At 38.8% G+C, this 15,652-nt stretch overlaps 1 protein-coding gene across 4 annotated transcripts in view; it reads left to right on the top strand.

Annotated features, from left to right (window-relative positions):
* The window catches only part of Angpt1 (angiopoietin 1), a 252,738-nt gene extending 237,329 nt beyond the window's left edge, over positions 1-15,409 (top strand). For 3 of the 4 annotated variants that reach the window (XM_006241609.5, XM_063264352.1, XM_063264351.1), the window contains exon 9: positions 12,885-15,409. In XM_006241609.5, coding sequence (XP_006241671.1) covers positions 12,885-13,045 — 161 coding nt within the window. In that variant the 3' untranslated portion in view covers positions 13,046-15,409. The remainder of the gene's footprint in view (positions 1-12,884) is intronic. The other variant, NM_053546.2, reaches the window with a different exon arrangement.
* Positions 15,410-15,652: the final 243 nt, after the last annotated feature.

Here is a 15,652-nt window from a genome sequence, read left to right as displayed (position 1 = left end):
CCATGATCTGTCCATTGATGAGAGTGGGGTGTTGAAATCTCCCACTATTATTGTGTGAGGTGCAATGTGTGTTTTGAGATTTAGTAAGGTTTCTTTTACGTATGTAGGTGCCCTTGTATTTGGGGCATAGATATTTAGGATTGAGAGTTCATCTTGGTGGATTTTTCCTTTGATGAATATGAAGTGTCCTTCCTTATCTTTTTTGATGACTTTTAGTTGGAAATTGATTTTATTTGATATTAGAATGGCTACTCCAGCTTGCTTCTTCTGACCATTTGCTTGGAAAGTTGTTTTCCAGCCTTTCACTCTGAGGTAGTGTCTGTCTTTGTCTCTGAGGTGTGTTTCCTGTAGGCAGTAGAATGCAGGGTCCTCGTTGCGTATCCAGTTTGTTAATCTATGTCTTTTTATTGGGGAGTTGAGGCCATTGATATTGAGAGATATTAAGGAATAGTGATTATTGTTTCCCTTTATATTCATATTTGGATGTGAGGTTATGTTTGTGTGCTTTCATTCTCTTTGTTTTGTTGCCAAGACGATTAGTTTCTTGCTTCTTCTAGGGTATAGCTTGCCTCCTTATGTTGGGCTTTACCATTTATTATCCTTTGTAGTGCTGGATTTGTAGAAAGATATTGTGTAAATTTGGTTTTGTCATAGAATATCTTGGTTTCTCCATCAATGTTAATTGAGAGTTTTGCTGGATACAGTAACCTGGGCTGGCATTTGTGTTCTCTTAGGGTCTGTATGACATCAGTCCAGGATCTTCTGGCCTTCATAGTTTCTGACGAAAAGTCTGGTGTGATTCTGATAGGTTTCCCTTTATATGTTACTTGACCTTTTTCCCTTACTGCTTTTAATATTCTTTCTTTATTTTGTGCGTTTGGTGTTTTGACAATTATGTGACGGGAGGTGTTTCTTTTCTGGTCCAATCTATTTGGAGTTCTGTAGGCTTCTTGTATGTCTATGGGTATCTCTTTTTTTAGGTTAGGGAAGTTTTCTTCTATGATTTTGTTGAAGATATTTACTGGTCCTTTGAGCTGGGAGTCTTCACTCTCTTCTATACCTATTATCCTTAGGTTTGATCTTCTCATTGAGTCCTGGATTTCCTGTATGTTTTGGACCAGTAGCTTTTTCTGCTTTACATTATCTTTGACAGTTGAGTCAATGATTTCTATGGAATCTTCTGCTCCTGAGATTCTCTCTTCCATCTCTTGTATTCCGTTGGTGAAGCTTGTATCTACAGCTCCTTGTCTCTTCTTTTGTTTTTCTATATCCAGGGTTGTTTCCATGTGTTCTTTCTTGATTGCTTCTATTTCCATTTTTAATTCCTTCAACTGTTTGATTGTGTTTTCCTGGAATTCTTTCAGGGATTTTTGCGATTCCTCTCTGTAGGCTTCTACTTGTTTATTAATGTTTTCCTGTGTTTCCCTAAGTGTGTTCATGTCTTTCTTGAAGTCCTCCAGCATCATGATCAAATATGATTTTGAAACTAGATCTTGCTTTTCTGGTGTGTTTGGATATTCCATGTTTGTTTTGGTGGGAGAATTGGGCTCCGATGATGGCATGTAGTCTTGGTTTCTGTTGCTTGGGTTCCTGCGCTTGCCTCTCACCATCAGATTATCTCTAGTGTTACTTTGTTCTGCTATTTCTGACAGTGGCTAGACTGTCCTATAAGCCTGTGTGTCAGGAGTGCTGTAGACCTGTTTTCCTCTCTTTCAGTCAGTTCTGGGGACAGAGTGTTCTGCTTTCGGGCGTGTAGTTTTTCCTCTCTACAGGTCTTCAGCTGTTCCTGTGGGCCTGTGTCTTGAGTTCACCAGGCAGCTTTCTTGCAGCAGAAAATTTGGTCTTACTTGTGGTCCCGAGGCTCAGGTTCGCTCGTGGGGTGCTGCCCAGGGGCTCTCTGCAGCGGCAGCAACCAGGAAGACCTGTGCCGCCCCTTCCGGGAGCTTCAGTGCACCAGGGTTCCAGATGGTCTTTGGCTTTTTCCTCTGGCGTCCGAGATGTGTGTGCAGGGAGCAGTCTCTTCTGGTTTCCCAGGCTTGTCTGCCTCTCTGAAGGTTTAGCTCTCCCTCCCATGGGATTTGGGTGCAGAGAACTGTTTATCCGGTCTGTTTCTTTCAGGTTCCGGCGGTGTCTCAGGCAGGTGTCCTGCCGCTCCTGGGCCCTCCCCCACGGGAGCCCAGAGGCTTTATACAGTTTCCTCTTGGGCCAGGGAAGTGGGCAGGGGTGAGCAGTGTTGGTGGTCTCTTCTGCTCTGCAGCCTCAGGAGTGCCCACCTGACCAGGCGGTTGGGTCTCTCTCTCACCGGGTCTGGGAGCAGAGAGCTGCTGCGGGCCGGGATCCGCGGGTGTGGGACTTCCGGTAAACACAGAACGTGCCCGGTCCTAGAGAAATTCTGCTTCCATGTGTCCCAAGCTCACCAGGCAGCTTTCTTGCAGCAGAAAATTTGGTCTTACCTGTGGTCCCTAGGCTCAGGTTCGCTCGTGGGGTGCTGCCCAGGGGCTCTCTGCAGCGGCAGCAACCAGGAAGACCTGTGCCGCCCCTTCCGGGAGCTTCTGTGCACCAGGGTTCCAGATGGTCTTTGGCTTTTTCCTCTGGCGTCCGAGATGTGTGTGCAGGGAGCAGTCTCTTCTGGTTTCCCAGGCTTGTCTGCCTCTCTGAAGGTTTAGCTCTCCCTCCCACGGGATTTGGGTGCAGAGAACCTGATTTCCATTTTTTAATCCTTGAAGTTGCTCTTCACTTTTAGATCCAGTGCAACGAAATTTTAAGTTAGCGTTTCTGTCCTGGGTTACTAGAGCATAGAAAAGATGAAGGTTTTAGAGTAATGTTCAATGAAGCCCATGTGACCATCCGTTTGCCTTTCTGCCACTGTCCAATCACAGCCTAAAAACCACTTCAGCTACAATGACATTATTTCAATACAAGATCAGTCTATTACCAAGGATAGCATGACATGAATCTGCTCTTATCATATTTACTGTTATATTGTAGTGCTGAATAAATTATTCTGGCATCATAATTTGACCTTCTCAGGCATATACAAGTTACCTATTTGTAATTCTATGACTTGTACCCAAGGATCAACATTAGAAATTCAAGAATTATTTTAAAATGGTAGCCACTGATGCATCTTGCATCAACTCTCTGGTTCAATAAATAACATTATTGGTAGCTTTATACAAAGACTGGAACATCCAAGTTCCCTGCCTGTTTGAGTGTTGAAACATAACTCATAGTCTCCATGTATATTTTGACAAATACATTTTTCCAAAGAAATAAATACAGTCCTAGAACAACCAACAGGGAGATCTTTCAAATGTGTATGTAGAAGAACAACATTGGTGTTCATCTTCCTGTCAGGAAAATTCAAACAAGGAGTAAAAAGAGGAGGACGTGCCTTGGTTGTTGAGAAACCACCAATCTCTGTGTTAGGACCTAAATTTTGCCTCATGACTGAACTCTGTCAGGTTCTTTCATCCGTAATCGCCCTTGGACTTGCTTCTTACTCACTCATAAACACATACATGGGAAGAAATTTTTCTATTTATTGCTTGCAATGGACTAGTCTAAGTAAATGTGTTTTTGTAATAAATGCTACTACCCTATCAAATATCCTTCTGAAGGAACCTGGGTCTTGTAAAGCCATTCACACTGAAAATCTAAGCTGTGGAATTTTGAGAGCTGAGAACTGAAAATCATAGGCATGAATGTCAATAGCTTTCCAAGTCACTGGAGCATGGCCTGGAGCATATATCCTACAGAGCTACTACCCACCACTCTCTGGTCCCCGTCAAATTTTCCCTTAGAAATTTGACCATTTCATTGTCTAATGGCTTTTCCTTTCCTTTTCTGTATAAATCATGTTTGAGCTCACTCCTGCTTGATAGTGTCTCTTTTGAGCAAACGAGAGTCTTTATAATTTGAAAGGAAGAACTTGTGGGATTTGTCATCTGTTAAAAAGTTTCATGGTTGAAGTCCTATCTACTGCTCACTAACAGTCATAAAGGGTTTTCTTGAAGAACTCAATGGAGTTTGAGTTGAAGATACTGGTGCCATGGGCCCCCTCATCTGTTAAGATTAGAACCAAAAGATGAACTTAACTGAAAGCTACTGCTATTGCAGATGAATGCAAAGCAGAACCTTTGACTAGTTTCCTAATCTCATTACTTCTATCAGTCTACCATATATTTATTTAATGAGTACATCTTAGTAAAGGGAATTACTGCTAGAGTAATGAACTGGATAGACTAGAGTTCATGTCAATATAAAAAGAAGTGGTCAGAAAAATAATGCACAAAGAATGCACAAGTTTGAACAATAACAGTTTTATAGATATAATATAAAATATAATAGAATTATAAGGAAGAAGGGAAAAACTTTAGATGGAGCATCCAGGAACCAGTCACTAGAGTGAACTGCTAGAGGGTGGTGCCTTAATCATTATGAGCATTTGCAAGAACTGAAGGGAAAGCTATTTTTTCCACATGGAAAGGTTTACTGAGAGAAGAAGAGTAGAAGAGGAAAGGAGTGAAGTCCGGTCATGAGCACGTGGAAGGAAGTGGGGAGAGGAATGGGGAGAGAAGGGACAAAGGGAAGAAGGCAGGAAGGCAAGAGCAAGAGGCAAGAGAGCTAGAGCAAGAGAAAAGGAGAAAGAGAAGAGAGAGTAAGAGTGAGAAAGCTATTTACTTTCAAGAATTTAATTATGATCTTCCCTCCTAGTTTTCAAAAATCTCAATCTTCCTTCTGGTTCTGCAGGTTTGTTGGTCCATGTAGCAATTATAGTGCTAGTAGAGAAAAACATCATGTTTTTTAGCACATGGGTAGTGATAATTTATATGTTCAGCACTGTTGAGTTGAAAGGGGAACACTATGGCCCGAGGCGGCATCATGTATTCACATGCACAGAAGCGAAGAGCAGACTGTTCTATGGCATCTCACAAGTATGTAGATTTATTCCTATGTTACCAGGAAGCCAGAAGTCCTTCTACCCAGCTTAAATATTGAATAATTTTATGTTTCATTACAACCTTTTTATTACACCAGACCATATATTTCAATATAAATATTGTCACACAGACTTTTCTACTGAAACAACTTCTCAAGTGAACACTAAATAGAATGATTTATCAGCAGAGGCTTATAAGCCAGATGTAGCCCTGCTGGGTGACTGCCATTGAGCTTAGGAAATGTGTTCAGTTTTTGCCCTAAGTTCCTCCAAGTCTAAAGTACAGGACTGTGCAACTTTGTCTGGGGTAGATGGGAGACACTGATGAAGAGATAGAAAACGCTTCCTTAGTCCTTCACGAGACTTTGCTTTGTACTCCCCAGTCCAAAGAGAGTGAGCAGTTTCAGTCCAACTTGTCAGTTTTCACAACTAGTTAGCATCGAGACCAAGCAAGTGCAATATCATTCCATGCATGCTCCTGTTTGCCTAACTTATTGTAACTAAAATACTTGAACAAGAATTCTTCTGAATCTAAAACCGGAAATTAAAGAGCTTCTACTGTTAGAATGTCTCTTTCAAAGTAAACTTATTTTCACCTAGAACATGGTCTTTTTTGTTAAATCAACTAAACAGTTGGAAAAATCAGTCTAAAACTCAATTATAAAACTTGAGTTGTTCAATCAATCTACATATCAAATAATTATATAAATAATCTTGTCTAAAAGTGCATAAAATACAAATATTAGAAGTTGCTAACAACAAAAAGCAAACAAGCATGGTTTTATTTTACTTCTCTTTCCTTATGTGAGTTTTGTTTCAATGTGATTTCCATATTTAGTATATAATATAAAAACTATGTAAAAATGTGACCTAACCTCCTCAAAAAGAATCTGCTGTGGTAGAAACTCTGCCCTCTTTTCCCACATATAAACCATGTCAGCTGACAGGCAAGGCTTTCTAAAGCTAACAAAGGATAGTTTTTTCAGTTCCATCCCAAAAGAGTGCATAAAGCCATACACATAAATTTTTCATTATGTCCTAGGACTTACCAGATGCGCACAGTGGTTGATAAATGCTTACTCTGCTTGGGTTCTAACCTTGACAAAGACAGAGGGGAAAATTCCTTGTGATGCGGTGGTTGATATGGAAATGTCAGGATCCTTGGGAAAATAGATGTAGTCAAGTTGGCATTTTTCTAAAGTCAGGAAGAGCTGGGCAAAGTTTTATGAGTGGTTTGCAATCCTTACATGGTATGTTTAAATGGTCCAGATTATCTGAGGCTGGGTGTAGAAAATCTACCTTGAGTTTCTCTTATTTCCATTCACATCTTAAATTTAGTGCAAACTGTACCTGCCAGAAGCATGTGTCCTCTGCATTATAGCTGGGCACTGCCTACCATTTGGTCTTCAGTTGGCCTTCGTGTGGGACACATATGATGAGTTCAGTAAGCCTGGGTTTCTTCAATGAGTACGTTATCTGAGACTGTAAGATGATCTCAAATTCAACAGTTAGTTTGTAAAAAGGTAAAAAAAAATAATAAAGTGCCAGTGTTCCTCCGGCATCAAATTTTATTTAGAGCATGTGATTAGACACAAGCATTTCATAGACAAATATGGAATAAAAGGATGGTTAAATATCAAGAATAGATACCAGTATCTAAGAATCACAAAACACAAGGAGAATTGGCCTCGTGAATTTTCAAAGTTTTATTTGTAAGGCTTCTGACTTTCCTACCAAGTTGATCTTCCTAAACTTAGTGCTTAGAATTTTATTTCTACTTTCCATGCTGTAGGATATTTGCTTCAACATGGAGAATCATTCACAAGTTTATAGGGGAGGGCATTAGAACTATAGTCTATTAGTTATGTGCACAACTATACCGATGGCAAAATGCTACAACTCCAGGCTAGTAGTTGGATATCTGTGAGAAATAAACAAATATATACTTTTATTTGTATTATAATCCATTAGACAGAAAATAGATATGTAGCTTTGTTGTCTCACAGACTTTTTCCATTAGCCTAAATGATCTGTGTTTCATTATTCAGATTCAGCCTCCCCAAACCTTTTTGATTAGGGAAAATACAGGCCTTACTAACTCCTTTCACAAGATCTGAGATACAGAGAAGTGAGGTCATTCGCCTTTGTGCACAGAACTCGTGTCAGAAGTAAGAGCTGCACACATGTACTCAACCGCAGAGGTCATCACTCTATTTTCTGTACTGCTTCTGTTGGGAGTAAAGGCGTTTAGAGAGAACGAAGGAGGTGTATTTAAATGTTGGCAGAATATTTTCCCAAGCGGTTCCTCACTCGACGTGCTTAAAGGTGAAGTTCATAGAAGGAGAAAGACAGTAAGAGGACATGTGCAGGATTTAAATAAGTTCAATATTACTGGCCAGAGTCAACAACTTTTCATCTGTGGAAGAAAGAGGAAAATAAGAAACACATGCATGCAAGCAAGCACTCATGCTCACACACGCTCACAACACACACACACACACACACACACACACACACACACAGGAGATGAAGGAAGAAAGACAGACGGATCTCTGAAAAGGCTCTTCTCACATTCACAAGAGTTCTGCAGCTGAGCTGTTCCCAAAGCTGGGCCATGCTGAGGGTGAAATGTATTACATCTAAAATCAGCATGTGCCTTCTGCATTATGACCTTTGTCATACCAATGACACCCAGAGCTTTAACTCAGCCTCACCTTCTCCTCACTGATGAGGAGGGAAGTCTTACTTTCTCCGGGAACTCTTCTGCATATTGATGATAAGATTGCATTTGTTAACAGTGGGAAGGAAAGCAACCCACAGATATATCTTTCCACTTTGCTGTATGTTTTACCTTTAAAAAAGAAGTGCTGAGAGACGTTTTGTTTAGGATCAGAGGACTGTGAGAGTTAGATTTCCTGACTTTCAAATAAATTTGAACTTCCTGGGTAGAAAGTTTAGAATCCAATCCCCATTTTCTGGGCAGAGTTTCATTTATTAGTGATAAAATGTGAATTTTCTGCTTCAAAGATAAAAGGGTCAAATAATTCTAAAGTCCTGGGAAGCCTGAGATAGTTATTACAAAACTAACTTTTAATGAGTTAAGTGTAAATGAATTAGAAACATGCGTCTCAGATTTCTTATTAAAATATACATGAGGTTACAGGTTATAATGAAAAATACTTGGCAGAGCCTATGTGAAGAGTTGCCAGCCTTCAAACATTTGAGACATTCTATCAGTTCTCCCAGTGACAAATGGAAGCTGCTCTCTTCTGTCCTCTACTGTCTCACTGAGTTCTTTTGAGCACAAATATCTTTCCGGGGTACCACTAAGCATGTGTGGCTACATGCGCTTTATATATTCATTAGCACATGCAGCCATAGTGTGCCTATGTGTGTGAGAGTGTTGTGTGTCTGTGTGGAAGGGGAGTGTGTGTGTGAGTGTAGGTAGGGTGGTTATAGGCAGAGGTCAATGCCAATGTCTATCTTTGTTCACTTTTCACTATTATTTTTCAACGAAAAGTCTCTCAGTGAACCTGCAAGTCATGATTAGGCTAGGCTAGCTTGCCACTGAAGGTCAAGATCTGGTTGTTTCCACTCTTAAGTGTTAGCACTCACTCACTACCTTGTCCCACTTTGCAAGTGGGTTCCAGGCACCTGAAATCATGTCTCCAAGCTTTCAGGCAGGTATTCTACTGAACAAGTCATCTCAGTCTCCCAGGTCACTTCTTAAGGCATTTCTTATTTGTTGCTCCAAGGAAAGCAAGGGACAAAATATAGAGTTGACAATTTCTTATTCCTGAGCACTACAACTCAGGCATCTCACAGCTTGTTGATGCAAACACAGCTCTGACCCCTGTAGTTGTTCTTGCAGAACTTCATGCAGGCATAAAGCGTGTTACAAACTAGCTACTAATTCCAATGACATTAAGTCTACATATTTGTCTTCTTTACATTTCCATGCTTTCTAACATCTGGATATATACCTTTCTAAGGTCTGATTTTGCTGAGCAGTTTTAGCAAAAAGATAAAAAGTAAAAAAGAATGATTACAAATATTTGACAAAAAGAAATGCCCCTGTTGGTTACTTTGCTTAAATGCATATATCAAAATCTTACATCATGAAAATGACTGCTTCCTCTACATTGAAGTTCAGACTATTTTATAAAGAAACTGAAATTTTCATGAGGGATACTTATGATTTGCTGTCTGCCATGCTAGTTAATTGTCTTAGCCATCCTTAATTGCTGCATAATTGTTTCTACTCTTTGTGGCCCACTGATCCTTAGATTAACTGGATATTTCAAATTTGTATCCCTTAACACATGAAGACCTTCAATAAACAATATTAGATTCAGAGATACAGTGTTTTATACTAATATCATAATGAAGTGTATCAGTAATGTTCATATTTTTCTAATAGACCCACTTGAGAAAAAAATAGAAACAATGTCAGCTATAACTTTGTCTTCATTGTGGCACTGTAAGGCATGTGGAGCATTTGGGCAATTTTGTTCCCACTATAACTCTTACCCTGCATCTCTAAGTGGTACTATGGGCCTAGATAAAATTTTACAGACTGCCATAGGAAGTAAGTCATCTTATTTAGTTCTACTTGTGCTGTAATATAATAACTCAGACATAGTCCATGTGCTGTGAATGTCACCAAGAAGAGTTCTTTCAACTCTATGAGGGTTGATGTCTCTATAATGGAACTTGTGGTACTCTCTAAAGCCATTTGGAGAACGAAGAGACTAAAACCATAGGTAGGTATCATTACATAGTTAGTGATATATATTAACTACACAGTAAGTACCAAATATTACTATTGTTGCTTAGAATCTTCTGGCTGTTGACCAAGGAGGTCAATATCAATCAAGTTATTTTTTCTCTCAGTTTGCCTCTCTGGTGGCTCCCCACTGTTCACAGAAAGTTTCCCAAACATAGTAACTAACTCTGTGTTCTCTCTTCTATTTGTTTTCCCCAAATTTCCTTCCCACTGGCACTCAGCAACCCCAGCTGCTGGCAGACACCCTCCTGCTCTTCCAGGGTACACACTGTATTTAGAATTGGTTTCCAGCCAATAATTCATGCTCCTGGATCTAATGCAAGTGGTAAATGAATATGTTTCTGAAGCTTCTTGGGCAATTAGAGTCTCTAGCCTACTTATACAATACGTTCCTTCTACAAGTTTTAATAGCTGCCATCTAATTTTTGACAGTTTTTGTCAATACAAATGCCCTGAAGTCAAGAATTTTGTTTTAATTAACTCACCATCTTCTCTGCCTGTCCATGGATTGGTATGTGTGAAATTGATTCTAGACTTAATTTCCCCCTCATCATACTGGTTCATATGCTCAAAATGGCTTTGGCAGACCATATAGAATAGAGGCTGCCCCTGTTTGACGAAACTTTTAAGCAAGCAGATCCATTTCCTTTGGTTAAGTACAAGTTCCCATTGCTAGAGAATATGTTATTTATTTGCCTGATGATAGATACGCAGGCTAGCTAAAGTATAAATGTTTCTACATTACTGTTCAGCTGTCCAAGCCACTCTCCACCTTCATTTCCTGAATGTGTCTGCTCACTTTGTGTAGACTACAGTTAGGTTCTCTTAGTCTCCAAACACATTGACTAGGCTCCTCAGACTTCCTGCTGACATTTGCAGCAGCTGGAAGAACCCTTGCTCATCTTCCCCTAGCTGCCTCCTTCCTCAGACCTCTAGAGACATCAGCTTCTTCCAATACTATGAGAAGCCCCTTATTTTCATCATGGCACTCCTGATAGTGATCAGTAATGACCTTGTCACATTTTGTTCCTCTTTCTCGCTCTGCATTCAGTTTCTGTGAGGACAAGAACCATGGCTGTCATGATGACTATTGCATCACATTTGCACTGAGATAAATCACTTCATGAGAAGAACTGGTCTGTCAGAGCCAGTGAATGAGAGGCCTGTAGCCTCCTCACACCATTGCTTAGCAAGCCCAAGTGGGAGAAGTACTAATTATTTACCAATAGAGTCATGAACAAAAGTTTGAGTTGTTTCATTCTGGAATCTTCTGAGCTTTAATTTAGGTGACTATTTCTCATCTTGAGGCTATTCCAGCAGTGACAGTTTTTCTGTGACTGTCTCCAGAATGCCATCATCACTGCACTCATGTGTGTCACTCTTAGATAAAGCACACAGGATAGATTTGCTTTATTTTCTCACAGGATATATATATATATATATATATATATATATATATATATATATATATATGCCTTATCTCCGCCCTAAGCCCAGTCAAATGGTGTCCCATAACATCATCCCATCATCCTTTAGGTTCTCCTTTCATAGCCAGGGCTTGTCTATTGCCACACAGCATTTTTTTCTAAAACTATTGTGACTTTCTATAAACCAGATAAGGTTGACATTTGATATAAGTCTCTGAATGCAAACTCAAGATATGGTTGTCAGAATCTTCATGGCTTTCTTTACTGAGTTAATGCCTTTGCTATGGGTACAAGGAGGGGCAATGGGAAGACTCAATGGTTAAGCACGGAGACAGGAGAGTCTCAGGGGTTGGAGGAAACTGAAAACACAGAAGCAATGAGGGTGACTTTCATTTTAGACTTTCAGCTTGCTCTATTAAAGAAAATATTCTGGATAAATCAACTTCTTAAAATTAGAATATCTTTTGCAAGATAAATCATATGTTTCTACTAGAAATACTGACCAAATATTAGGGAATTAATTATAAGGAAGGAAAAACAGAATCATACGGTTCCTCCTTTTGTGCCAAACAAGAGCTTTCTTGTCTCTCGTGTTTTGACCCTGTTAATGTTCAAGCTGTGTGCATATAACACAGAATCCAGGACCTCTCAGAATTCATCAGACATACCTTACTGCTCCTCCAATGGACTGGTGACAAAGGCTGCTTGTTATGTCCCTGGTGTGACTTTATAAACACGCCCCAACTGCATTAACCTTTTCAAGTTGAAAGCATGGAGAACTAGTATGACTTTGTTGAACTTTTTCTAAAGTTTCTGCAAGACAACGCTCATGTTACCATCAGACAGCAGCTGGACTACTTTCCCTTTCGTTAGCTATTAGTCCCTTAGGTACAGCTCTGCAATCAAATAGAGGTCAAGTGTATCCAAATAAAAATATTCTAGAATGTCTCTGGCATAAATCTCTCCCTAAAGACTTCAATAGTGTTACTTCAGGAGAAAAGAACTAAGATTTATCGGAAAAGTCCAAAACTTTAGTTCATCAAGAAAACAGAACTAGTTTGTTCAATTATTCTAACAGACTGTAAGCACAAGGCCACCACATTATTTTTGTGTGTAGCTTTTCTTCTACTATATTTGAAACCAATTTGAACAATCATAGATGAAATATTGCTAAATATAAACTATACGGCCACTATTGGAAACACTCCCATGTTGCTCTACCTTTATAGAGAGGCTAGATATAATTTAAACATCATAGACACTATAGTGTCCAATTAATTTTAGGATTAATTCTTAACAAAATTATGAAAGTTAAAAAAGGTGTTTTTCTTATCGTTTGAGTCACAGCTGTCTAAGTTTCTGGATTTACTAATACACGAGTAATTATTTGACTGTCAGTTAAAGACATAAAGTCAAATTCCACTTCTATATCAAGCCTGACTTTTATCTTCAAAATCGAAGCTTAGAGACTGCATAATTACAGTGGGAAGGGAATCTAACCACAGTCACATTGAAAACGAGTTTGCCTGATTTTCTTCCTTCTGGTTACACTAGGTAAAAGTGTCACTGGAACACTTCTCCTGGGAGGATACTGTTTCAATGCTTCCAGTTTGCAAATAGTCAGAACAAGGGTGAACAATCTCCCATCCATCGTGACATGGATCTTTAAATATTAGATCTAACTTGCTTCCATTTTTCTCATTTTTCTTTCTATTGGCTCATTTTTCAGGTTGGTGGTTTGATGCCTGTGGCCCTTCCAATCTAAACGGAATGTTCTACACTGCGGGGCAAAACCATGGAAAACTGAATGGGATAAAGTGGCACTACTTCAAAGGACCCAGTTACTCCTTACGTTCCACAACCATGATGATCCGGCCCTTGGACTTCTGAAGGCGCTATGCCAGTATTAGAAACCTGAAAAACAATCTGGGGATGTTCCCGAATGAGAAGCTATCTGGAAGCTTCCGAAACAACCAGCATCGTCTCCCTTCCAGCAGCAAGTGGTTACGTGATGTCACCTGTGTTCTTGACCATGGATCTGGAGCCTTCTGGGGTCACAGAGTCTCCACTCGGGTCACTGTGTTTGAGTGGATTTTATCCAGACGATGCTGCTCACTGTCGAGTTTTGAAAAGGGAAGAACCTGTTCAGCTCGCTGCACTTCAGAGTGCTACTGGATCACATCTTGAATCTGTAACACAATGATGCTAAATGCAGCTTCTTTCATGTAAAAGCAAAAGAAGAATAAACAACAAACAACATACAGGGAAAAAAATGGGAGCAGAACTGCCAGAATCTGTTGCAGATGGATTGCAGAGGTGAACTGGTGCCATTCTGGGAAATCCTGCTAATAGGTCACTGCACAAAAGGGACATAGAGAAAACCTTTGTCTGCTGAGTTGGCTAGAAGTTAGTGGTGTTCACCAGCCCATTTTGAGTGTCAGATTTACTAGTTGACTTCAGTTTCCCCGTGTTCAAATGTAACGCCATCCTTGTAAGCCATGATACTATACAGTACATGGAGGATAAGAGTTGGGGGTAAAAGGTGCCTAAGGACTCCTGAGTTTCTGAGAATTCAGTTGTTAAAAGATATAAAAATATAATCAAGAATGGATATAGTAGGTGTAAATTACGCTCATGCTACAGTATTCATTTACATGGAATTTGATTGACTGATCCACAGGTATGTTTAGAGCCTGAGTATATGTAAGAAGTGGGAAAGTTATCATCCAGTTCTTAAAGCGACACACATGATGCAGTTAGCATTCTCATTGGTGGTATGTAGGAAAGTGACATGTGGAGTACTTGAGTTGGAACAAACCATTGTACAGCTCTTCTTTCATGTATTTGCAGATGTGTGGCATTGCTGTTTTATAAAATGTTTGTAGGCCTTCAATTCTTCATTCAGATTTTTCATGCTAATTTAATTTTTGATAATTAACTGCCCTGTACTTACAAAATGCATATCCTACTCTGTTTTTTATGAGTCATACTTTAAATATTTCTACAAATAATAGAAGGATTTTAAATATCATTGTACATATGCTACACCTGTTCATGTTAAACTCAACACATGTTTAATCTGGAATATACAATGCTGTCCTCAATTGATGACTATACAATTGACTATAAGTGTTTCAAAACAGCTAATGTATTATTTGATTAAGTATATTACCCTTCACGTTTTTTTCTCCTCCAGGCTCTGTTACTTCAAGCAATTTCTATCTTGTAAAATAACAGTAGTGGAGAAAATTGGCATAACTCGTAATTTATGAGAAATATAGGAAAAAAAGCATAGTCATTTGACTAAGAATTTTCTAATTGGTTAACTGCTATAAGTGCCTTAGATAAGATGTCCTTATGACATAATCTATAGTAAGTGAAGTTTTGGACACGGGATTTTGTGATAACCTGATGTGGCTGCAGTATTCTATTAAGAAGAGTTCTCTGTTCATAAATGTTCAAGGTTACAGTAGAAAAAAATTGAATCAAATATGATTTTACCATGAAAGGGGAGAACTAAGTGTAGGCACCAGTTCTGTTTCCTCAGAGAAGGAGAAGACTTCCTGTGGCATACATGTGTCAAAATATGAACCTTGATAACTGAAGCCACAGGCCTCAGTGGTTTTCCTGCATCTGGGAGAACAAAGCTATTCATGGTTTTAAGAAAAGGTTTGTACTGTTTACCATCACATCTTTCTTATACTTATATCTGCAAAAAAGACCATTTTGCCTTATGAGTGTTTTGTCCAGGCGTTACAAAGTTTTTCTACTGTTAGTAACTCCGTCACAACTCTCTTAAGCTGAGCCCTGTAAAATCTTCCTTTTCATTTAGGTGAAAGAAAATTAGTATTTTTGTGACTGTGGTTGTTGCTGTTTTTGTGCCCACAGATGTTTTAAAACTAATCTTGGGTAAGGTAAACTGTTTTTCCATCCATATTACAAAAAATAAAGTGAAACGAGGAGGAAAAAAAGTGTGGTATTTGCAGTTTTGTTATGTGGGTTTGAAAAATAAGATATTGTTTTCAGTTATTTATAATAAAGAAGTATACTGAGTACATTGTATAATGCCAACATGTGTGTAGCAATTTGACATGCATAGCTTTTGCATTTAATTAATGGAGGATAAAATAGATACTATAACTTTGTCTTTAAATTTCTATTCCAATAAAAGTTGTGTCATTTCTATGACAGTTTTTCATAATATTAGAACATTATTTCATTTAAATAAAATTGAAAATAATTTGTGCAACTTCATTTTGCTTTAATTACATATTTTATAAAACTTAACTTTACAACCTATTGAAGTATGGAATCACTATAAAAATTAGCAGATGAACAAAGGCCTCACTAGTTGAAAAAAACTTCATTCTGGCATGCGGTAGGTAGGAAAGCTTAGACTCATTACAATGGAAAACCAAAGGGTTGGGTCTTGATCCGATATCTTTACTATATGGTTTTATGTTTTTCCTGACAATGGTCAGATTCTGTATCATCATG

This window comes from Rattus norvegicus, chromosome 7, assembly GCF_036323735.1.
Source record: "Rattus norvegicus strain BN/NHsdMcwi chromosome 7, GRCr8, whole genome shotgun sequence".
Taxonomy (NCBI): domain Eukaryota; kingdom Metazoa; phylum Chordata; class Mammalia; order Rodentia; family Muridae; genus Rattus; species Rattus norvegicus.
This window is presented reverse-complemented; position numbering and strand designations above follow the sequence as displayed.